The 25,805-nt window shown below is 40.2% G+C and overlaps 3 protein-coding genes across 4 annotated transcripts in view; all 3 read left to right on the top strand.

Annotated features, from left to right (window-relative positions):
* The first annotated feature begins 1,533 nt into the window (after positions 1-1,533).
* The window catches only part of LOC110054189 (uncharacterized), a 76,378-nt gene continuing 52,106 nt past the window's right edge, over positions 1,534-25,805 (top strand). Inside the window, exon 1 of one of the 2 annotated variants that reach the window (XM_089284365.1) lies at positions 1,534-1,583. The gene's annotated coding sequence lies outside the window, so the exon portion shown is untranslated. Of the gene's footprint in view, positions 1,584-5,010; positions 5,039-25,805 lie in introns of those variants that run through there. The other variant, XM_089284364.1, reaches the window with a different exon arrangement.
* Positions 1,560-17,946, top strand: LOC110060785 (uncharacterized). The gene is made up of 5 exons (XM_089284374.1): positions 1,560-1,583; positions 4,984-5,046; positions 9,128-9,189; positions 10,076-14,768; positions 16,108-17,946. Exons 4-5 carry the CDS (start codon positions 10,106-10,108, stop codon positions 16,170-16,172), a joined length of 4,728 nt encoding a protein of 1,575 aa, XP_089140500.1. The 5' UTR covers positions 1,560-1,583; positions 4,984-5,046; positions 9,128-9,189; positions 10,076-10,105; the 3' UTR covers positions 16,173-17,946.
* Positions 22,279-25,805, top strand: part of LOC110054196 (cytochrome P450 3A21-like) — an 8,447-nt gene continuing 4,920 nt past the window's right edge. The window contains exons 1-3 of the mRNA XM_089283946.1: positions 22,279-22,464; positions 22,499-22,756; positions 23,899-23,965. Coding sequence (XP_089140072.1) covers positions 22,279-22,464; positions 22,499-22,756; positions 23,899-23,965 — 511 coding nt within the window. The remainder of the gene's footprint in view (positions 22,465-22,498; positions 22,757-23,898; positions 23,966-25,805) is intronic.

The following is a 25,805-nucleotide window of genomic DNA, read 5'->3' as shown; positions in this document are numbered from 1 at the left end:
CTGAAAGCCAAGAATTGACACCGTGGTCAGCTGTTTCGACCTGGTTGGGTCTCGTCAGCACGGTGTAGCAGCAAAAAATAAGGCAACGAGCACGAAGGCCAATTGTCTACTAAATGCACACAGTAATGACCACAGCGCGAATACTCAGGCTACAGCTTACTAGGTTATGAGATTTCCACATGCAAGCTAGTTCGTCCCGTAACTCTTCTTATGTTCACACAGGAGTACATGCTGATAATTTCAGCAGAATAAGGAAAAAGATCAAGTCGATCAATTCCATTGTCCACAAATTCTACGCAGAGGGACACAAGTATAGGATAGTATACAAGTTATCAAGTTTTATAATCAATTAAATATTTTCCCTCGCACGCGATTGGTCTAAACGCGCGTCACGTGTTGAATATACCGCAGCTAAAACTGAGGAATAACCAATTTTTAAAACATTCCGCGTGTTGCGAAAAATAATTGAAAGAAAATAAACACAATAGCCTCCATTTGACTTTACACAGATGTTTGTCCTTGGACATAAACTGTTCTTACTGAGCCTAATACCCTACGAGTCATTTTGTTGGTATGCACGACCCTTCAGACGGCGCGTAGACCAAGAAAGTCAAGAAAACACAAATGACAAGTGAGATATTCCATGATATACCACGAGAGAGCGTTGGATAACTATTTTATAGCATGGCATAGAAAATACAGTGGCCAACACAATCAATGCGACAGACATGATGGGATGGTTGGACATAATACTGTCGAATATACAACGGCTTTCCTGTATTCTGATTGGCTCTATATCCTATGGTATGGTATAAATTTCGGTATTACACTCTCACAAGAGAAAATGACTCTCATCAAACTGGCATGGTGATGGTAAAGTATGATATTGAAAGATAACTTGGATTACATTACTATGGGGAACTTTTCAAATTGGTATGGGAAACTGTGGACTATTTAACCTTCAGTCTTTGAGTATAAAATTAAATTGAATAGCAAATACAAATGAGTAAACATCATCTAATGTAGCCTGAAGTTCAGCTGTCTTCTGTTCCACACTCTCTCATGACAGTATTCCACAGTTCATAAGTTGAAATTTCAGCGCCATTGCAGACTTTGTGCGTTGGAAGCAACCTCTGCCCCAGACCCGCCATTTTGAAAAGTGGAGAAGGCCCTGGCGACGAGGTTGCGCTGGGGCTTCTGGGTCTGTCGAAGATCTCCGTGCGGGTATCACTGGCATTTTGGTTTGCATCCCAAGGAAGCTGCTAAGGAAGGGTGTTGTTTTGCTGTTTTGCCGAGATTTGAAATTATCTACTTTTGGGGAACTACAGATCCATTTTCGACAGCAAGGTTAGTGTAGAATGATTTTCCTTTCTGTGGCCTATTAACAGCAACACAACGTTTCCATTTTCTTGTTGGAACAGAATTATATTTCTGCCATCGAAGGATTCACTTCCGCTTTTGATTTCTCCAATCGATGTTCAGTAATTTGTGCCAAGCTTTCTTCGTCTTCAGTGAATTATTGTCATCTGTTGCAGGTGTTGCTCTATGGAATTCGAAGTGAAAATGTGATTGACGGCATAGAGGTAGGAAGTTTAGGAAACTGGGAGTGAGAATCGAGCTTGGGTTTTCCCAGCTTGGACAGCTGAAAAATCATCCACTCTGGCATGCTGTAAAGAGCTTAACTTAAAATAATTCCAAAAATCAAACCTTTATGTTTGGTTCCTTTGGGCTCGTGGGGTCAAACAATCATTAATATCGACTGTAGGTTGCTTTGATGGAAGAAGATGAAGGTCGAAAGGAACATTCTGTGTACCGTCAACTCTCTCATAGCGGGTTCCTTGTTGGCTGATTGGTCATATAACACTCTCTTGCTTATCTGTGAAGTCTAAACTGTCTTTATATCAGAAGTAATCACAGATTAGGCTTTAGACTCCCTGAATTATGACCATGACAGTTAAGTAATGACTGGCTTGCAACCTTGTTATCTGGTCAGCATTTTAATTACAGCTGTATCATTGGGAATTTGCGTTTGGAAACATCCCACCTATATATTTGCGTTGCTAGATTTTTATTTGTCTTTTAGTTGTTACTGGCCCCAGAAACAAAATCTTTATCAGTACATTTTGAAGTGGTAAATATTACAGTTCAGTTGTGTATTTTATCATGTGAAACCCGAGATTCATTTGTCCTCAATGGACAAATTGTTTAACTTTGAATATATTTACTATTTTGTTTACATTTCGTACTCTAGACCAGTTTGTGCACAGAAGACGTAATAAATAAATGGGTTTTAAATGCAAACAATTTTTCGTAGTCTCAAATTCTTACTCATGTATTTAGTGAGTACAGTTAGAATCCAACAGGCCAACAAAATTAGTTTGCGCTTCAATGAACAAGAGCCCAAACTTTGGGATTGTAGATCAGTGGGGTGTCACAGCAAGCTGACATTTTGAAATTAACGATATTTGATATTTCCCAGAGTTAACGTTTACATAGATACAGGAAGAGGTTGCTCTTATATGTCAGTATTAATACCAGTAATCTATACAAACCCCATATACTTTGATATTTAAATTTACACTCAGCATGTTCTTTAGAAATTGAAAATACATTTGTACTTAGACAGCCCTATATGTGAAGACGTGCCCAACAAAGATTAATTAAAATACCTTGTGCTCTGTGCTCGCTGTTAAATTGCAGCAATTATTGGAAAAAAATGCTTTTTCAAGTTCTGGTTGATTGATTGCTATTTTGAAATCTGCTTGGCTGAAAACCACATTTTTTCAGTTTTCCTATGAACATGCACCATTAAGGACTCATTATACAGATAGCAGAGGTCATGCACTTGAAAAATAATTCTATGGTCTTACCTGATTATACATCCATGATATAATTAAACAATTGAAGGACATATCCACCTTACATGTATGTCAGATTCTGAGGGATTTTATTTTGACTTCTTATGCTATAGACAGAAGCTAGATGCCACCATCTTTGCTTGAGAGAAAGCTTTCTTAACCCAGGCAGATTTTCTTCCAAAAATTTGCAAACGAGTGTTGGTCCAGGTCGATGTTTAAAATACAATTTCTAGTCAATTTACGAGAATGAGGCAAATCAGAGCCAGGAAAAAGAAAAAAGGTCCAAAATTTGATGTAAGGCAGCTAGACATGCATTTAGGCATTCAGTTGGCATCATAAACAATGTATCGTAAATATCTATGCTTAATGAGGAGGGTGTAGCAGTTAAGAGCCATGCTTACTTAATAATAATTTTTGTTTTCTGGCATGGTAGCACTTGATATTTTATTTTGGTCACTGTTTTGTGGAGTCTATCTGCAGGGCCAATTGGTAAAGCATCTCTTTTGTGTGGTTAGGTAGACTTAGGTCTCTATTATGGTTGGTGGGGATATGGGGGTATGCTGAATGGAAGACTGGCATGGTGGCCTTAGATTGTGGAGCATATATCTGCAGGTCCAATTGGTTAAGGATCTTGTTTGGGTGGCTAGGTTGACTGAGGTCTCTATTATGGTTGCTGGGGGTATAGGGGTATTCTTAATGGAAGACTTGCATGGTGGCCTTAGATTGAGGAGTATATATCTACAGGTCCAATTGGTTAAGGATCTTGTTTGTGTGAATAGGTTGACGGAGGTCTCTATTATGGTTGGTGGGGGTAAAGGGGTATTCTTAATGGAAGACTTGCATGGTGTACTTATACTGTGGAGTATATATCGATCTGCAGGTCCAGTTGGTTCAGGATCTCATTTGTGTGGTTAGGTTGACTGAGGTCTATATTATGGTTAAGTTGGAGTATTGGGGTACTTGCATGGTGGCCTGATGGTCTGAGTTGGAACCTGGAAGGGTGATACCCTACCCCATTGGCTTCAGGAATTCATCCAAGCATAGCAGTCAGCTTATACCAACTTTGGGCATGACATGGTCCTACTTTAGCTTAAGCATTTAAAGATATTCTACCTGTCTACAGTCTATCTGAGGGTCAGACACAAGAATAACAAACATCCAATTGTATTGTTAAGTCTATTCCACCCAGATTTACATGTAACACAAGGCCAAAATCTCCTCATCCCACCCACCCCAGGTTTGCAACCTTACTAGATCTTGATGACAACAGCTACATGTACTCAGTTAGCCACAGGTCTATGCTTCATATTTATGTCACCATTTCCTTGATAGCAGTTCTATTGAGTCCAACTACATGCCCTATAGACATAATTTATAGTGTAATATTAGCGGGGTGGCTTAGGCTTAGCCAGCTCTTAATTCACTTGAGGAAAGGCTGTTTGGAGGAAGGGCCTTGAAGGGAGCTGATAAATCCCCCATCATTACATGTATATTAGTGGTCAACTGCCTTACCCATGGAAGTGGGACATGAGAAAGGGGAGGGGAGGCTGAGGGTGGAATTTGAGAGAGAGGCCTGACTGAGTGGTCAGTAAATGAAAGGCTGATAAGAGAAGGGAGGGTTGGAAGGTTGGGATCTCCAATAATTGTTGTTGAACAAATCAAGTGAGTTAATAATTCTGACTAGTAGTTAAAAAAGCAACATGCACCTGGAAAGAGACAAAGAATATTTTCCTTAATAATAATAAGCTTTATTTACCCATCTTTAAAAGAAACATAAACAATGGGTTTACATAATTCAAAGGGAAATACCTATATAGTGAATTGCTTTTAAATAAAATTACTAGTAAGGTAAGTCCCTTAATGTTTTTCAGGACAATTGAATAGCTAGCAAGATGCTCATTTTACAAGGAGGCAATATTTATTGATCTTTTGAAACCAAACTTCTGAATTTAAAAAATGTTTCAGGGATCTAATGCATGAAATGTAACAATGAGAAGCACAAAGTCTTTTTCAACAGAATACGCAGTTAAAGTTTAATTTTTTGGAAAGTACTGTCAAGTTTTATGTTATTTTAGAGCAAATCATATTATGTGTAAATTACTAAATAATTTAATCTTGATTGCAGTGAAAGCAGAGATGAAGCTTAAAGGACAGAGAATTGACTAACTGGAGGAACACTGGTCAAATGGTATGATTGTTTACATCCAGAACTTATTACTTTACTTTAAAAACTACATAAAATATAACAGTTACTTATAGTGTACATGGTAAATTTCAATCAGGGTTACTTTACTCAATTAGACAACATCTAGAATATGTCATGAAGAAATGTGATGCAAAGATATATTGAAGTGATCACTACTGAAATGATGGGAGAACCCTTCAGTTGTAAAATAGATACAGGGATCCTGGCGGGATAGCGGTGATCCCACTGAAGTGGCCAGTTGTCCCTGCTCAATCCTCTGGGGAAAATTTCCCGCCGGGCATCTCAGCAAGAATCCTGCCTAGAAATCTGTCCTTGTTGCGATCCTGCCCAGAAAAAAATCTCCTCCTGGATCCCAGCAAGAATCCTAGTCAGTTATAATAAGAATATTAATTATCACAAAAATATTTGTCATATCAATGACTGATAAACAGAAATTACCATAAATCCTCGAAATGTTAGTGCCTGGGGAGGGTGGTCAGTGTTTGTTTGAGGGAGCTAGGTGCTTAATCGAGGGAGGGTGCTTAGTCAATTTTTCCAAAATCGTGGCCAGATATGATTGCTTTTGTTACACAACTGTGCGTAAACAACAATTAAACCGTGTATCAAAATACAAAGCTGATTTTAAAGGTTTAATATTAATAGCAGTACAGTTGTTTCTTATACACTGTAATTATTTTTCCGGAAAGCCCACAAGCAGAGCTTTTTGGCCAGGTTATTCAAAGCCCAATTAAGCTAACCCAGGTCATAAGGAAGAATTTTCATTTGAGTTTTGTAACTTTGTGGTGAGGTTTTCTGTTTATATTGTTTGGCCTTCTGTTTTGAGTTTGAATAATCTCAAACTACACAAAGCAGTAAAAACATTTAAAATAAATTTACAGTTCAGTTAACTTTTAATCTTGGGTTAGCATTAACCGTCTTCCAAACAACCCGGCCCTTAGTGCAACAAGTTAACCTGGCTTGAGCCTGCAATCCAATTGAAAAACAACACTTGGTCAGCAGTCAACTTAAAAAAAAATGTGATGTCAATGAACTAAAAACATGAGCCTGCAATATGGTCACATGATACTGGTCAGGAGATACCTTGTTTTGACAAGTGTCAATTGACCATAACACAGATGTCCAATATCAAAGATGTATGCTGTAAACCAGGGCTGTATGACTTGGTACATTGTATTAGCTGGAGTATGGCCGCTATGTTGTGTGACATCATTTTTGTCATCGAAGGGCACATGCACCCGCAATCCATGCCACTAGCCATATTGACCATGAAAAAAGAGTTGCATGGGTTTCTATTTCTATGTATGCATGTGGTTCTGTTCCTATAGTTATGGTGCTCCATTTGGCGGCCCTTCCGGTTGTCAATGCTCTGCTAAAAGATGTAATAGATCTAATTCTGCATACACAGTTAACATAGTTTGACAAACATGACCTGTGACATCATTTAGCTGCAGATTATACAGTAATCATGTCAAGGACACTCAAGGTCATGGGTAATCATGTCATGCATGACTGAGGTGCATGATTTCTAAGGGTAATCATGTCAAGATCGCGTGATTTGTGTTGCTAACTGTCAGTGAAGAAGCAAAACCTTGACTTCCATTTTTTTTTTGTTCAATGTATAATAAAACAAGTATTAGGTTTGGCTTTTGTGATATCCAGAATAATCAAGGTCTCAGTAAGGGTTATTAGCCGAAGCTGAAGGCTGAGGCTGATAACCCCTACCTCAACCTTGGCTTTTCTGGATATCACCAAAACCTCATCCAATAATTGCTTATTATCAATACACACAGCCAAATGACAAACTGCCTTCTGTAACACTTGCCATTTTGCGGGCTAAACAGGAAATGCACGGGCTGAAAACGCATTTGCAGCCGTGATTCGGATTGGCTGCAGAGGTGTCAAACAACTTTGTTCAGCCAGTGAGATCCTGAGGATACCATTTCAATGCTAGAATTGGCACAAATTTTGTGGATGAGTTTGCACTTGCTCACTTTGTAGTTCTGTAGTGAACGTGTGAGGTTTGGAGATTTTGAAGTCCCAAATTTTCAGCTTTTCTTCAGTCAAAACTTGAAATTAGACAACAAGCAACTGGAGGAAATTGAGCAAAAAGCTCATGCAAAAAACACCAAGAGAACAACTGAACAGGGAATAAAAAGTTTGAGAAATGGTGTAGGAAAAGAAAAAAATAATTATTACAGTGGATCTCAAAACATAAACATTTTGCAAGAGAGAGAATTCATGTCTGCCGACAAAATGTTTGAAGCGAAGGCCAAGCTATTTAAGAAAGAAAACGATGCGAAACCAAAGCACAAATCACCTATTCAGTCAGGAGAAAGGTAGAAATTGAATCAATGCGCCATGGAAGGGAAGAACACAGGCATGGTTTGGAAAGATGTGGGAATTTTAGTTGAGTTTATTTGGTTTTTGTCCTGTTTTCATTTTGCTCGCCACAGCAGAGAGAGATGGCAGGAGCTTACAAGGCAGTCATTTGATTTTTGCTAATCATTTTTACTAATTGTTTTAAAACTAGATTATCTTTGGCTTTCATTGTAAACAAAAAGGAATTGGCTCTTGTTTAGCTGATTGTATTGTAGCAACAACTAAAGTTCAGTATCGTGTTTTTATGCTACATCTCTGTTAAACATTTTAATTTCTATTAATTTAAATGAATTTGTACAATTTGGCCTTGTGTATTGATATTAATGATAATCAAATGACTTTTGACAGGCATATAGTCTATTTGATGCCCAAGTAGCCTCACTTGTGCCCAAGTGAAGTAAGGGCGCAAATGATGCTATGAGGGACACAATTAAACTACAGGCCCTCCAAAAGTCATGTGCCATGTCCTCTCCATCAGACTGTGTCAGACCCCTAAAGTCTCAGAAGGATCCTTTTTCTCTTGAAGAACTACGTAATATAACCCCTAAGTTAGCTGGTATAGGGCTGCTGAACAATGTTGGTTGGGCTTTAGGCAATGAATCAGTGGATCTTTGCTACCATCAGTTGCGACAGCCAATGCGTAGTGCTTGAATGAGTTGATATTCACTTACTGTTGCTTGTGATTAAACACAGCCAATACTAAGACATCCTCTGTTGTCTCAGTACTCATTCATAAAACGGAGGGAGGGGGCTCTTAATCAAGGGGAGGTGCTTATTTTATATTTTGGCTGATGAGAGGAGCGCTTATTCAAAGGGGGCACTTATTTGATGAGAGGCACTAATTCAAGGATTTTCGGTATTTCAGTCTATAAATTTTGCCATGGTTGCTATTTGGGTGGGAATTTTTGCAACCAATTAAAACAGGAAAGAGATTGAATTGCCGGATGCTCATCTTCTGACATTTTTCGTTTTTGTCTGGTTTTGTCAGACATGAATGATTTTGAGAACATCAGTCAGAAATTATTAAAAAGTAAAATGAAAGCATTTAGGCAGAAGTGCTCACATGCATGGCTAAGTAATTAAGAATACTTACTCAATAGTTTGTTTCGGTGAGAAGGGACCTTTTATTTCAAGAAAAATAAGAAAATCAGTTTTCATGGTGACCCTGAAAACTTCCACCCTCTGGGTGTCTCAAAACTTCCCATCTCTGATTATTTGTCACACACGTGATGCTTTTGACATTTGTGAACCTAGCAATACGCAGAACTATTGTCTCATATGAAAATTAATTAGTAAATGGCCTAGTTCACCATGAGTCTTCCCGTAGCTCCGTGGATAGAGTGCCCGACCAGGTATCTGGGAAGTCATGTATTCATAAATGCAGAGACGAGATTTTTTCCTTTTCCCCACACTCTTGATATAATGAACATTTCATCTGTATCATTAAAGTGATTTATTGCACGACTCTGATTGACAAACAGCTGAATATTAATTTATCAGGTCCAATACTCAGAAAATAATGGGCCAGCAGTAAAGCATTCTGATTGCCTGATTTTAATGATTGTTCTTCCCAGCTGTCTTAGTCACAGTATTGCCTTGGTACTTTCTGCAGACTCTATCCAAAATGTACATATACTAGTCTTGTACGGTGTAAATAATAATGTTACTTTCATTTTGATTTCAGTGAAGGCAGAGAGGGACATTAAAAGGCTGCAAAATAGCTATCTGGAAGAACACTGGTTACTGGTACGGTCTCTGGTAGAATCAAGTGCATGTACATGAACCTTATTTGTATGGAATGCTCATTATATATCGCAGTGGTTTTCAGTCAGCAAGCTTGTAAAGTTTGAAAAATGCGATGCAAAATTAAACTCGGTTACAGTGCTTTGTTTTGAATGCTAAAATCAAGGAAAGATTTGCAGAACCCCCAAGTGATATCCATCATTAATTAGAATCTAAACGGGGAACGCTTAATTCTTAACAGTGCAACTGGCTAACACAGCCACCGGAGACTGAGCAAAAGTTAGGAAGCAACGTAAAGGACACATGTTTTTAGACTAAAGCAGAAAATTCAACGCAACCGGAATGATGAGTAGCGTCTGACAGCTGTAATTTAAGTTCAAAATGAAGAGGGCCGGACGCACATTCAGGTAGTCAGAAGAAAAGACAGGTGATAGGGATTAAAAAAAATGTTGACTTCCAGCAACTTCCATTTCTGGCGGTACGATTAGCACATATACAGTGCACAAGATAACTAATGTCCGTAAACCGAGGTCAAATTTGTACACTGTACGAAAGCGTGTCATTCAAGTCGCAGAAAATTGTCCGTTGTCGGTATTAAGCGTATGAATTTTTAATGAGACAAACATAACTGCTCATAATGAGCGGGTTTCTGTATTAAGCGAATGTCTGCGATGTGGGATTTTACTATACATGTTTCCTGGAATGAATGGACTGGAAACAGGTAGCCAAAGTATTATACAATTGAACTGCTTTCTTCCCCTCCCCCCCGCCCCCCCCCCCCCGCCCCCCCAACTGCCCTGCACCCAGAGAGTTCAGCCAATTTCACTGCATGTAATATTTGCCCGCGTGAAAGAGCGAAGTAAGGTAAAGCTATTTCTAATTCATACAGATACGATTGAAGGCTTGACTTTGGTTGAAGATGGCAACTGCTGCACCTTCACCCCTGGCAAGCTCTGTGGAGAAGACAAAGGGAGCCAAGCTGAGCAGACTTCTCATTGATGGTGGAACAACAGTTCTAAAGAAACATTTCGACCAGTATCATCCTCCATCACGTCTGGCGACTAGCCTCAACAGTCACTATTGTACTCTCAATGACCTCTTTAGGGATGGACATTTGCATGCACCTCAGTGGAACAAATTGTTCCCAACTGGAGGAGGCCCCCCAAATTCCAAGAATTTTGACATTTCTCTTCTGTTCCTCCTCCTGACCAACATTTGTGGACTTTCTCCTCCCCATGGAGGGTGGCACAGGAAACCACACCCCAAGGACCACTCTCATGAGGCAAACCTTGCTCGCGTCAAGTTTTTCCGGAATGAGTTGTACGGTCATATTACCACTACCGGTTTTGATACACCTACTTTTGATACCTTTTGGCGCCAAATTAGTGGCGCTCTTCATGGTCTCGGATTGGATAAGGCAGAAATTAATAGATTAAAGGCAGAGCATGGTGGAGAGGAAGACTACATAGGTGTGTTATGTGAATGGTCTGTCAGCGAACAGGATATTAAGTCACAGCTGGAGGACATACGTCTATCTCAAACCGAAGTACAACAAGCGGTTGATGAAGTGCATTTGACTCAACTAGAGGATCGTAAAATACTTCAGGATAGCAAGAAGAAACTGGAAGAAGTACATCAGGTACATACCGAAACACAGCAAACTGTTGATGAAGTACGTCAGTCCCAGACCCAAACACAGCAAACTGTTGATGAAGTACGTCAAAAACAATTAGAAGATCGTGGGACAATTCAAGATAGCAACATGAAGCTACAAGAGGTATTTCAGATCGAAAGAAAAACACATCAAGTTGTTACAAATGTTCGTGAAACTCAAATTGATGATAGCAAAGTAATTCAGAAAATAAGTCAGAGGCAAACGAACACAGAGAGGGGAGTTGCGAAACTGCTCGACAGACAGGAAGAATTCCACCAGACACTTCAGGAAACAAAGTCAAAAGTAGAGGAAAGTAACGAGAAGCTATTGAGAGCCCAAGGTGAACACTTTCAAGCTATGCGACAAGATTTGAAGGAAAGAGGTGAAGACTCGGAAGGGCGAAGAGCAAAGCACAGAGAAAACGAAATTCTCAAGAAAATCGCTAAGGTTGATACCTTGAAGAATGTGAGATATCACGCCGACAGATACGTAGAGAGAACGCGTTTGTCAATCTTTGCTGAAGTCGAGAGTTGGTTAGATGACAGAAGTTCCCCAAATCGTGTGATGGTGATCAGTGGAAATGCTGGGATGGGGAAGTCTGTCATCTCAGCCGTCATGTGTAAAAAGATGCAAGAAGCTGGGCGGTTAGCTGGAAGCCACTTTTGTCAGCATGACAGGGTGCGCCACAGGAATCCCAAGGTGATGCTACAGTCTTTAGCCAGTCAGCTCTGTGATTTTCTGCCAGACTACAGGAAAGCTCTCGTAGAAAAGCTGTCAAGAAATCTGGGTGTGGAGATTAACAACATGGAAGTGAAGGATCTGTTCGAAGTGCTGTTTGAGGAACCTCTAGCCAGCTTGAACGACTCCGCTTTGACCTATCTGATGGTAATAGATGGATTGGACGAAAGCGAATTCCAAGGAAGAAATGAGCTACTAGCCGTAATTGCTAATTACTTCCAAAGTCTTCCACGGTGGATTCGATTTCTGGTGACAACGCGGCCGGAAAGAAACATAGAAGAAACTTTAAGGAATTTGCACCCCCTGCAGCTGAATCCAAACGTTAAAGAGAACTTGAAGGATATTTACCTTTGCTTAGAAATGCAAATCGACCATTTATTGCAATCTGAGCATCGAGAAAACATCTTGAAAGCACTTGTTCAAAAGTCAGAAGGCGTTATGCTATACGCTCATTACCTGGTGGATTTCATAAAGAAGGAGGTGCCATTGGTAACCCCTGAACTGCTGGACAGCATCTTACCATCAGGTATTTCGTCTGTATACCAGTCGTATTTCAAGCGATTGGAGACTGAACTTTGTAAGGAACTTAACGTCACGGAAGACCAATTTTTGACATTTCTGAGTGTGGTTGCTGCCGCAAGAGAGCCATTGCCACTCGGTTTTGTTTCTAAATTACTGCTACCAGGTAAATCGAGAAAAGTGGCTCAGCGAAAAGTAACTGTAGCAATTGCCTGTGTCTCGGCACTTCTACCCGTTCAAGACGAGTGCATTCACTTCTTTCACAAGTCGGTCAAAGATTGGTTGATTGAAAAACCTAGCTACGGACAGCACCAGTTCAGTTTGGACGAAAAAGAAGGGCATGAAGGTCTTTCTAAGCTGTGCATTGATGAGCTTGATGAGATGAAACGAAAAGGCGTTGACAGCGCACAGTTCAGTGACACTGCAAAGTACGCTCTGCGACATGGAGTTAAACACATGCTACAACCAGAGGATGCGAGAGTATGCAGCCTTGAGGACGTTGTTACGAAATTTGTTTTGGATTTAGAGCTTGTGTACGCAAAGTTGTGTGTGACTGTTACACTGGCGTCTGAAGACGTGGTTTGTGTTCAGAAGCAAGTGGGCATCGAAAAATGTCATGGGGCCCTTAAAACTTTTTTGGTCTTGTTAAGAAAGCATATTGCAACATTAGAAAAACTTCCCCACACCATCTTTCAAACCTTGTTGAACGAGGGCGGACCTGAACTGTCATCTCAAGCTTTACACCTTTTAGAGACGAAATATTCTGAAATGGCGTATATGGAATACTTGCACAAGGAGGATTTGCAAGGGCGTGTTCAAACCAAATTTCAATGTTCAGCTGCCGTAGCTTGTTTTGATGTTTCACCGCAGTTAGACTACATGGTGTGCGAATGCTCTGATAACACGATACAGCTATGGTCGCTCCATACTGGCAAGCAGCTATGGAAACGAGATGTCAAGGTAACGAAACATTACTACTTCTACGGATATCATAAATATGATCCACCATGTCCTCCCAAGTCATACCGCTCGGTTGTGTTTCATCCTACAGAGGACCTTGTCTTACCAGGAATCCTCAGCCATGCCTATACGTTTGACGGGAACCTGAAACCACTTTTTCTTTCAAGCAAGTGCCGTTTCTCGGTTTCTTCAGTTTCTGCAGACAAGATCAGGATGCTAACTGATTACCCCAATGATGCTAAATCAGTTATCATGTGGAGTCTGACAGATGGTTTAGAGATAAATCGTTTTACATGGAATCACGATATAGTGTCCTTTGCTTGGTCTCGCGATGGAAGACTGCTAGCAGTTTCTGACGTTTCTGGTTCGATTGGTTTGCTTAACGTAATGGATGATTATAGAACTCTAGCAACTATTTCAGAAGAATGCGGAATGATAAAGTTCTCCCCTGATTGTCGATCTCTTTATTGCGTGGCTCTCAATAGTTTTGGATGTGATCTCTTTCGTTTAGACGTAAACAAGAAAAATGACGGCAACTTTTCTTTAGATGTTTTGCCTGAGAAAGTGTCTTTTCACCCCTGGGAATTTGAATCGTGTAGTGAGACCGGGTTTTTAGTAGGAGATCCTTTTTGCGTTCCATTTGAAAGAACAATCATTCCTTTAGGGAGACCCGGACTTGCTTTTGTGCTAAATGAACAATCCGTATTGGGAGTTTCTTCAGGCAGTAGTATCATAGAGATGTTGCAGCTTGATGAACTGACGAAAGATTGTGCCGGAGTTTCAGAGACTCTATTTACGAAAGTCGTATTATCATTGAATGCTGATACGCTGTTTGTTATGACTACAACTACAACACATGGCAGTCCACCAACGCTTATGAGTTGGGACATTTCGAGTGGTATCTTCAAACCTGGGAAAAGAGTTTTTGAAGACACTGGTGGGTTAAATGGATATAACCTTGTTGCTGTAAGAGAAGGTGTTCTGTTGCAAAGCAGTCACGACACCCTTGAGCTGTGGAATTTTGAGTTGTCTGAGTGCATCCGAAGTTGGACTGAATTAGGGTGCATCATTGAAGTAATCTCCATATCAGAAGAACGAGTGGCCTGTAACGGATTGATAGCAGTCATCATTGTGGATACAACCAAGGAAGGCATTCTGTCAACAATTCCCATTCATGGTCGTTTTGTGGCATGCAACAGTAAATGTCACGTGATAACCGCTGATCGTGGGAAATTGCAGATGCAAAGTGGGGACAAAGTACTCTGGAAGATTTCCCAGCTTTTCACATGCTTTGGCTTTCCTCTATGCAAGACATTTTCTCCTACTGAAAAGTATTGCGTACTTGCTGAACTCAGGGAATTTTCCATTGCTCTTCACGTCCTTGATGTAGTTTTAGGAAAAATACTCCACACATTACAACTACGTACTCATGCCTTTCAGTTTCTTCAAAACTTTGAATGCAAGTTTGTTAGTGACGAGGAGTGCGTTACCTGCGTCGGTGATGAATTAACAGGTTGTTTTCTTCAGCTGTTTAATGTCAAGTCAGGTGACCTGCTAAGTGAAATTGCTTTGGAAAGCCGTATGTTCAGTTTAGCAGCTTGTCCTCGCGAGCGTCTTCTTGCCATTGGCTTTGGGGATTCCAAGGTAACTTTCAAACTTCTTCAGGTGAAGTTGCCGGGAGATAAACACAGCAGGAAGAACAATGCAAAAGGTCGGGTTTTATTAATAAGTAGCAAAGTTACAGTACATTGACTTCAACCGAGCCACCTGAGAGATTTTAACCAATCACAGTACGACTTTCTAACTAAAGAGTCTAAGTTGATCTCACCAATCATGTTCGAGTGTTGATTGGCTGGTAATTGGGTTCAAATTTCGTTGACTAAAGCAGCACCACAAGCGAGCGATAAAAATAATTTCAATTAAACTTAGCTCGTAGAAAACAATGCTTCATGGTCCAGCGACAAAAAAGATTATTTTAAAGAAATTGTTTTCAACTTGACCGAAAAATTCGGTCCTGGAGTAAAAACAATTTCAAACCCCGCGAAAAACAGCTAACGCCCTGGATCTTGGAACAAAAATAATTGAGTGCATGACAAGCGACCACTCAGAGTTTACGTCCTCATCTCAAATTCTTTTTGTGACTCATTTGTCAAGTCGTCCAAATCAATGGCAACAGCAAACATTGACGCTGCTCCAACACAATTGGTCCAATCACCAACAAACTCGGATTCCTCTAGTTCAAACTCGTGCTGTGATTGACTGGAAACTCTTTGGAAACCACAGTTAAAGTCACTACACTGTAAAAGCAACACGCAGGGTTGAAATTGTTTAAAACGTTTATCAATACTAATATCAATGAAGTAAGCACGGATATCACGCTAAAACTTGTAATAGAAATGAAATTATGATATACGTGAAACTCGGTGAACAATAATACAACTTCGACCAGTTTGTCCCGAGCACGGGACAATGGGGAAAAAAATGTAAGGTCCCCGCGGGATTCAAACCTATGACCTACCGTATACCAGTCGAGTGCTCTAACCACTGAGCTTCTGATAACCCCTGGTGAGTTCGGTCATTTTGCTATATTCCGTGAGGACATGATTCTTGCATTATAGGCAGGGCGCATGTCACTATAGCACCAAGAAACATGACCTACCTCACCAGGAGTTGTGTATAGCTCAGTGGTTAGAGGGTCCAACTGGCAGCGGGAAGACATAGGTTCGAATACTATCGGGGACTCGGAATTTTTTCCAATAAAACTTATAGCTTGTCTCTTGTTCATCAATTTCCTCTCAGTTTGTTGATTCTTTTGTCCTGTAACTCCTCCTCCCCCATCCCAGGCCTGTATGACTGAAATAAAAGAATATAAATATTTCTTCTTGATTCAGTTACATATTTCACTGGTAAATAACATGCACGTGTGGTCTTCCTACACAATAACAATGATCTGTGTGTTTGATTAGACTGGCCAGCTTATTGTACACCATGTTGTTTATGTGATCTCATATTTCAATTTTTCGTTTCCTTTTTTTCGTGTTTTGCGACAGGATCAAGCCTAAAGAGTGATAAGAGTCCACAACAGCTAGTTGGAATTTCCAGACGAATCCGCTGACTGGATGATGTAGTAGTAAACTGATCGAGTACCAGCCGTTTCAGCCAAGAAGAGGACAGACTTTGCAGTAGATCTGTAAATAGACTTATGGTGAAAATGTGATATTTTAGACTGCTGAGAGCCTCTTTATTAGTTAGAAGAACATGTAAGGTGCGCAGCACCTAAGAATCGTGATTGGGAGAAAACCGCTATACAGTCTAAATCTCGTGCGATTCTTCGGTTACGAGTTCTTTCTATGAACTTCTGTGGGAACTAAAAGGTTTCAAATTGCGTAAAGGAATCAATTTCATCACTTGCTAAAATACAATTGTAAAGAGTTTAGTTATATGTAAGTTTAAGTGTAAATAAGATGCCGATCGTGGGCAGTGGTATGAAAACCAATTTCAAGCTACGAAGTTAAACTGAGGTAATTAAAAAATGCGATTACATTTACCACTTTAGAGAAATGACGGAAATTGGAGAAACTTGCAAGACAAGAGTGTACATGCTGTCAGTAAAAGAGAATAATCGTGACTAATTTTGAATCCAGTAGGAGTGTTTTTAATTTAATAAATTATTTTAGTTTCCCCGTGGCAATGGAATCGAGAATTTAGTTTTTCAATGTGCGTGAGTCAGTCTTGTAATGCTCAAGAAAACAAATGTTTTAGTTACGTTTGAGCAAATGCTGGGTTGAACCTCAAATGCATTGGAGAACAGCTTGACTTAATGAGACTAGCATTTTCAAAAGTATCGTGTGTTTTTTCCGAACCTAGTTACTTTCTTATAAGATATAAGATTGCACGCGTGCTCTCATTGGTCGATAGGTGTGTTTAGATCAGAGTTAGTAAAGACAGTTGTGTTTCTGTGTTGTGTTCTAAGAAATAGTTTAATTTACAAAAGCATTAGACGACTCTTTTTCGGTGTTTACTCAGGCTTATCTAAACATTCGGGGGGTTGAGAGAATTCTCGAAAGTTGTGCAAACCCTCCACTGCGCCTCGGGTTTGTATAACTTTCTCGAATTCTCCCAACTCCCTCGTGTTCGTATGAAGCCATGTAAACACGGAAAAAGTTCTTAAATATCGTACGGTACCGAATGATTACCTCAGAATTCAATGAAGTTTATTACGTATGGGGTAATCTTTATCTATAACATTTGCGTTATTAGCTTAAACGCCTCAGTTTTTGATCGACCAACAAAAAAATATCAGCTTTTAATATTGATAGGGCATGGCATGATTGACTGTCCCGAGCAATTTGAACCTGATGTACTGTTCTGTAACGTGGGGTTCATATACTCAAAATGTTATGAGGAATGTATCAGCTCTTTAGGGCTTTTGCCATCCAGAAATTTTGCAGCAGTTTTTTAAAGCCAGTGTCCACAGCTCGAACAGGTATAATATTAGAGAACAGTGTCATTCAGTGACACTGTAAGTTATTAAGAAATACAGCTTATTAAGGATTTGTAAAAACTGCATTTTATTTAGTTTTTCTAAAAAAGAAAGGCTTTCTTACGATGGCCCAGAAGGCTCACAGTTCAGTTGTGAATTTTCACAGTTCAGTTGTGATTTTTGAAACAGTTCAGTTGTGATTTTTCACAGTTCAGTTGTGATTTTTGAAACATTACCGAGAGCGGTTTCAAAATTGTAGACGCTTCTGACCATACAGGGAGAAAATAGCAAACCTGTAAATATGATATGAAAGTTTTCAGGATAGTGTTTTTTTTTAAATGTAAATAATCGATTCCGGCTCGACTCGATTTGAATTGAATAAAACAAATAGGTTTGTGAAATAAAAGGCTGTTGTGTTACATCGGTGTACGAGCGAAGCTAAAATGAACTTGAAATGATAAACCGCCGTAGCTGCAAAGGGATATAAAGATGCTTTCCTACTATGGCAACGATGGTTAAGTTTTCGCGCGAATTTATCAGTCAATCAGAAAAACCCGACATAATTTAGAAGACGTCATCGCCATGGAAAATATCGAATATAACAGCAGCTTTTTTGTACGGTTTTCTTTTCCGCTGAGATTCTTTTTGCAGCTTCCGAGCAAATTCAATTCATGACAGGAGAGGAAAAAGCCTTGGTACCCGGGGTAAATTAATGTGAAGACGGCTATAGGGACGAATTAAGCGCGTATACTCGGGCTAGCTCCCCCTACCCCTCCCGCGTAGGCTAGGGAGATTTCCTCATGGTTAGTTCCCCGCCTAACTATTCTCACGCTCTCCTCTAAATCGTAGAAATCGCCCCCTCCCCCCAACCCCCCATAAAAACAACAACAACAACAACAACAATAGCCTGCGTTGCAGCCGGACGTGTCATAAAATCCCCGATGTAGTCCGTCTGCGAAACGGCTCCCAAAAGCTTGTTCTGATATCCCGCATGGATACACGGATCTGTGTATCCATTTCTGATTGGCTAGTTTATTACGCGCCTTGTGATTGGTCATATTCTTGCGAAATATATCACGCAATACTAACAATAGCTGCTAATAAATAGCCGCTTTGAAAGTTTTGCTCGAACTAGTGTATCCTTAAGGATCTGCCCCTTTTGTATGATACGGGGATCTTTTTGCCACGTGCTAGTTTTTTTTTTTTTTTTTTGGCTCATTTGTACTGCAGGATATGTTTTAAGCTCTCTAAATGTTAGCTCTGGAGGGACAAAGTTTGAAAAATTCCGCGAAAATGTTGGTTACTTGCATTTTGTATTATTACGCCGGGCCCGGCAGTTTGATTAACTGTTGCAAGTTATGCTGCTTCTTATCACGGTTGTCATATTTATCTTTGTCCGCCAGAGAATATGGTCTTCCATCAGCGATCGCAATGACGATATTACAACGAGAACACTGGAACCACGAGGCTTTTCGAACAGAGCATCAGCAGCGATCGGAAGGCACTGGAATATCAAAGATTTACCGTAGCCCGTCGGCAAATTTACAAAAATATTTTGTTTACAAATAATAATTTAAAAAAATAGTTTTCCTGTTCAGGTAGAAGATTATCGATTTCAAACTGCTCTCTCACGGATTTGAACGCTTTTTGCCAATCTTCTTCTGTTATCGCAGACATCTTATTTCCAACTCAAGTAAATTTGACGTTGAATAATGTACAAATGTACAAATGTTCTTGGGATACCCGCACACAATTATTTTTAGTATTACGTGATAGTTGCGTGATCGCTTTCACAAGAATTATCCAATCAGAAAGTGCGTAAGAAAATAACCAATCAAAAATGGATACACAAACTGCGGGATATCAGAACAAGCTTTTGGGAGCCGTTGGGCAGACGGACTATACCGGCGGTTTAGACTGTCTGCGACGCAGGCTACAACAACAACAACAACAACCCTGACTTGGGTGCTGCTCGCTTCAAGAGCAGCGTTCGTTTATTGCACTATGTAAAGGAAAAATACTTCTGACAGCAAAAACTACTGATGCGAAGAAATTAACCGTACAGGCATCAAAAACAGCAAAAGCTAACTGAAAAGGGGTAGTGGAACAACAGCTGGGTGAAAAACGTCTCCGTACGTCCACTTGCTCCTAAGAGGAAAACCCAGGCCAGCTGTACCCCAAATCAGACGGTCCCCCGGGCAAGACCAACAAGAACAAAAACACTACCCAATGCCCCCCTTCCTCCCTTGCTCCGCCGCCTATGTAATAGGCCATTTCCGAGTTTCCCTGTACCTCTGTTTCAAAACAAGTCCTAGTGCATAACCTTTCATGTGAAAATGAGTTTGATTTACGTGAAAATGAACCTGTAGGCGGAGCACATTTCCATATGAATGGTCGACACAGAGGCAAAAGGCAAATCGAAAGTGGCCTATTGCATTGTCTACAAAATACGCGTAGTTACACACAAGTAAAGTTATCAAGTTATTTTTGGGTATTATACTCTTATCAAATTTATTATGATATAGTAAGATACTAAAATATAACTTGTGTTACACTGCTATGGGAAATGTCTGGTGACAGAAGCTTAACTTACTATATACTATATGCTACATACTATCCATGCATACGGATCTCCGTATTGGGAAAAACTGTGCACGACCGAGGGCACAGTTTTTCCCAATATGGACCTCACGGCCCGGAAAAAAAGGGGAAATTTTTTTCTCTACGGGATAACTTTGAAAGCAACTTTAAGGTCGAATTTTCATTATAGCCGTTCAGTTCAAATCTGGCGTACGCGTGCGTTTACACTTCGGGCACAAAAAGCGATACTGTTAGCGAAATTGTTTGACTCTGTGTTGAATGTTTGCATTTTACGTTGTTTTACGAGGTAACAAAAAGCTTGAAAAGTTGCTTATGTTGGAAATTTCGAAGCGGTCCGTACTCGGGGTCCTGATACGAAAATCAGGACCGCTGGAGAGCGCGCCACTAGCCAATCAGATTCAAGGATTTAGGATTCCAGACCGCTACGAAGCTGGAGAACAAAATAAGAGGAGAGATAACATTGTAGTGTGATACAGGACCAACCGCCGGATTTCCAAACCGGCTAGCAATCGAGTCAAATCAGTGACCTAAGGTAATAAATTTCATGATTGAAGAGTCGCTGAGACCGAACAGGAACCATTCCATCTATAAATAAGATGAGATTTGAATCGTTACTTGAAGGAATTTTCAGTAAGAATATTCTACTAAAACAATTAGATTACTCGCTCTCAATTTCTACGAGGCGATAGTTGACTCGGCCTTCGACCTCATAAACTATCACCTCATAGAAATGTCAAGCTCATAATCCAATTGTTAATTAGTACTAGTAATATATCGGCGCCACTATTTACTCCTGTTCTCTTGTTCAAAATCTTACATGTTAATTAGCACTAGTAATATATTGGCGCCACTTAGCGTGTCTAAATCAGCGAAATATCAAGGAAATCCACGACGAACAGATAAAGAAATAGAGCTTCTATTGAACTCACCGCTGAAAGTGTCGACTGTGAATCGATCGTGTCAGACCAAGTTTTCTCAGTTCCCCGACATTCTGGATCTCTCCCCCAAGTTGTCTGTTGACTCTGTTCGTCTTCTTGATTTTCAGTGATTTTCCACACGGAAAAACGCAGACCGGAATAGACTGGGCTCGATCTATTACATCATCGTCTTGGGAAGCCTCCGTTTTCGTCCGTCTGCACCTAGGCTTTGGTAGATTGTGCTAGCATAATTTTTAGCATAATTTAGAAAAACGAGCATAATTTAAAGCTTTTATTTCAGTTTAGCACTGCTAGCATAATCCGAGCTTTTATGCCTTGAAAACAAAAAAAACCCCATCATAGTTCTAGAATAATTCAGTTTGTACTTTACTTCTGTATTGTTATTGGAAAATATCGAGGTCTGGAAGACTCTAGCTAGGTCACCCCGTATATATCTGAGAGGCTGAGACTCTCCTCAGGCCACCACGCTTATGGCTCGGCGGCTCGGCCCCTCAGGCCTTAGATCAAAGATGGCGTCGTCCTCGAGTACATCCACTGATTCCACTCCCAGCACTTCCAGCACTCCCAGTGCCGTACCGAGAGCTTCAATCTCTAGAGAACGTGTTCCTAAAAGTAATACTGGAAAGTACAAGGAAAGAGGTAACTCAGATCCAAAGAACATGAGTCTTCGTGATCGAATCGAAGAATTTCCAGAATTGATAGAGTTAAGCTACTGGCGATCTTTATTTTCCTTAAAATCCAAGTAGCATAACTTCGGTGACAGACAGCATAATTTTCAGAAAGTAGCATAATTTTGGCATAATTTCTAAAAAATATGAGCACTGCTAAAAGCATAATAAGCTTTTTTTTCGAGCACAATCTACCAAAGCCTATCTGCACCAAAAACCCAAGCCGGCGTTTTCCAAAAACTCCACACTGGGGAGCCCGAAAACGCCTTTTACGAGTGGACGGAAGACTAAAACGGAGAAAAAACCTCCGTTTTCAAAAATACCTAGACTCTTCACATTCCTCTATTTTCTCGTATTTTCATTCGATGGATAGAATCGCGAGAAAACTGGACGCCAGCGCAAAACGGCAGACTTAATTGACAGGGTATGGGGTGGTCCGGATGCGAGAGGACGGGGCGTGACAATCATTCATTTAAATAACCAACCTGTTCTTCTTGTCATTATCCATATTCTTTACCTCAGTTTGCGGTCATGCTCGAAATCTTTTCTAGAGTATTGAGCCTTTTCTGTGGGTGGATAAGCCATTTATTTCTTATAAGAGCGCTTCTTTACTGGCTTGGTGTTTCGGAGTTCGCTCTGTTAAGCCATGTCCCCCTCCCAGGACCCAAATCTTGGCCATACTTTGGAAATCTGATTGAGGTCGCCCGATATGGCCATATAGGGCGACCTCAAAAAAAATGGCTGTTTGCACAAAGCGTTTGTTGAATATGCCAAGAAATACGGCAAAGTTTACAAAATGTACATGGGAAGAAGTCCGATGATCACCGTAGCTGATCCAGAAATGCTGAAGCACATTCTCGTCAAAGATTTCGAGAAGTTTCGAAACAGACCAGAACTCATCAGAAGTAATCCGCCACTTAAATCAAACCTGTTTGCTGTAAGAGATGACCAGTGGAAGAAAGCTCGCTCCCTTTTGACGCCAACGTTTAGCTCGTCGAAGCTGAAAGAAATGAATGAGTTGCCAGTAATCGGATACCCGTGTTTGAGAAAAGAACTCTGGGATCGTCAGGGGGCAAACATTGCAAGTCGCTAGAAGGAAATGTATGGCGAAAAGTTGTTTCGACGCCCAAAAACATGGTTTTGGAGAGAGATCAACGCTTTTTCGCCGTTGTTTTATCGCAAATTGATTTTGGCAATTTTGATACTTGGAAAATGTAAGTTTTTGTTTGAATAACCGTGAAATAAGTGAAAAAATTTACCGATAAACTCCCTTTTGCTTACGTGAGGTTTATTGTGAAATACATTGAAGAGAATATTGAAAATTTCAATACACGCCTGATCTCGAGAGGCTACCCGGAGCAAATGGTAGAAAAGACCCTCCGAGAAGTTAAATATTAAGACAGAAAAGAGGCTCTAAAACAGAAATCGAAAATTGCAGAATGAACTACTACCCTTTGTGTCGGGCTATTTCACTCAACCGTCAATACCAAGCTTTGGAAAGCATAATCACGCACAAATGGCACTTTCAAATACAAATACTTAGAGATATATTCAAGGAGCTACCCTTGATCTGTTATAGAAATGGAAAATCACTGAAATACGTGCTTGTAAAAGCAAAACAAAGGCTTTGAGCAACACAGTAGCCACACAGCATGAGTCGCGCGGACTCATTTGTCATTAAATCAACCCCTGACAGTACAATGATCGCTACCGGGCTTATTTCCAGTATTATTTGTACGACTGAGCTTTCAAATAAGCCAAAAGTAGCCTGTACACAACTTAAAAGGCTTTACTGGGTTATTCCTCCGTCTCGATTTATACCTAATTAATTTTGTAATATTTTCAGACCATTACGCGATGTAAATTTCACAATAAACCTCACGCAAACAACGGAGTTTATCGGTAGATTTTGTCACATATTTCACGGTTATTCAAAGAAAAACTTACATATTCCACATATTAACATTGCCCAAATCCAGTTGCGATAAAAACGACGGCGAAAAAGCGTTGATCCCTCTCAAAAATCGTTTTCTTGTACCTCGAAACAACTTTTCGCCATACATTTCCTTTTAGCGACTAGCTATGTTTGCCCCCTGACGATCCCAGAGTTCTTCGCGCAAACACGGGTATCCGATTACTGGCAACTTATTCATTCTGCCGATTATCGAGGATGCGGCGAATGTGCTTGTAGGCAAACTTGAGAAGTCCGCTGACAATGGTAAGCAAATAAATCATAGGAAACCTCTAAACTTAGTTAGAGAGTCAGGAGAAAGTAACTATATATTTATGCATGTATACGAAGAAATCAAAGAGGGCACATAAGTTTTTAACGTTGGCTGTTACTCTGAGTTACACGCCTTGAGGCGATCATCAGAGAGGTTTTGATTGTGATGAAAAAATACACCTGTTTTTATATACATCAGTGTAAAAAATGTTAATGTGTACATCCTGACTTGTCATCAGATAATAAACTTTCAGATCACCGCTAATTACCATAAACATCTCGTACATATAAGAATACCCAAGAACAGAAAAAGTATTGTTCATCGCAATCAAAATCCGTCTGATGATCGCTCTCAGAGTTGCAGCTAACTTATGTATACTCTTTAATTTCTCCGTATACTATATATCATACTCTGCTTTAAACACTTTTTGCCGAGCAAGACTCTACATATTTATATACTGTATGTTCATTGTCGTTGACTGCATGATCTTCTTGATATATTTCAGGGCGCATTTATACATTTCAGTGCCTGAGTTTTCATTTACAACTTACAGTAAGAATAAACTTGATATTCTACTTATGTATTTTAATACAATCAGGGGTTAGGGTTAGGTTGACATGAGATCAAGTATACACGATATCCAGAACTTTGCCGTCAGCGACCACAGTTAAGGTGGACAATATTTTCGAAGGCTTGATTAACAGCCGCTGCTCGGGAGAGGAGCCCGCGTTCCTCCGGGGAGGAACGTGGACTCTGGAGAGCGGCCGGCGGAAATCGAGCCTAATATACTTTCCCAAACGAGTGTTTCCACGTGGAGATCAAGTGTGAAGTAACGCTCCTGAGGTGACACCGATGGCTCGCAACAGCAATGGAATGCAAGAAATTTCTTGTTGAAAAATCACCTGAACAACTTTTCATTAGATGTTAGTTAGTCAGTTTACAGTTGTTACGTGTTACTAAGTATTAGTTTGTTTTACTCGAGAAATTTTTAGTTAGTTTTGCAATGTCACGGTGTTCGTAAGTCGAAAAGCATCACTGCGTCCGAGTTACCCAGCGCCTCTGTTTCAAAACGAGTCCTCATTCAAAACCTTTCATATGAAAATGAGTTTGATTGACGTGAAAATGAACGTGTAGGCGGAATTTATTTTTATATGAATGGTTTCGCACGAAGGCTCGTTTTGACACAGAGGCAAAAAACAAACAACTCGGAGTTGGCCTGTTACATAACACGCGAACTCAAACGTTCGAGTTTTTGTCTTTTTCTCCCTCAGGCTGTGCACAATTTGTTTTTTGATTGTGAGCCTGTGTAGGAATGAGAAATTCCGTCATCGATTAATCCATTTCGAGTTAATTTATTAGAATTGATGATAAAATAAAAAACAAATAAAATAAAATAAAATACAAAAAAACAGATATGATGATTTATTATATGGAGAACAGGAGCCATAATCGGGGACGGAGACCGTAAGTCTCGGGATTCGCGCGCACCTATGATATGGGACAATTTTTCTATTTTTAGAACAACTTGCGCCATCCTGACGTCATATATCCGCGCGGATTTACGCACGTGTCGGGGGCTCTCGCGTGGATGTTGTCACGTTGTGTGATCAAATGGTGAGAGTTGAGAGATTCTTTTGCGTATTTTTCACAGCGGTGGCAGGGAATAAGGCAGGGAATACGAACCAGGGCGCTTATATGTAGTTTTATGCTCTGAGCTAACGGAAAACGTGGGTTTTTCAGGTTCGAAAACAAGACTTCAATCTCGCGCTGGGAGTGAATACTAAGATCTGCTCACGCTAGTTGTAAGCTTACGCGTATGTTTTTGCGTTTGTT

Source organism: Orbicella faveolata, unplaced genomic scaffold (genome assembly GCF_042242905.1).
Source record: "Orbicella faveolata isolate gen_17 unplaced genomic scaffold, um_ofav_v1 contig_13, whole genome shotgun sequence".
NCBI classification, from domain to species: Eukaryota; Metazoa; Cnidaria; class Anthozoa; order Scleractinia; family Merulinidae; genus Orbicella; species Orbicella faveolata.
Note: the sequence above shows the minus strand (reverse complement) of the source record. Positions and strands in the feature narration are given on the sequence as shown.

Coding starts and splice junctions, on each gene's coding strand:
- LOC110060785 (XM_089284374.1), top strand. CDS start 10,106: ATGGCAACTGCTGCACCTTCACCCCTGGCAAGCTCTGTGGAGAAGACA. Junction 14,769..16,107: donor CAGGAAGAACAATGCAAAAG/GTCGGGTTTTAT, acceptor GTTTTGCGACAG/GATCAAGCCTAAAGAGTGAT.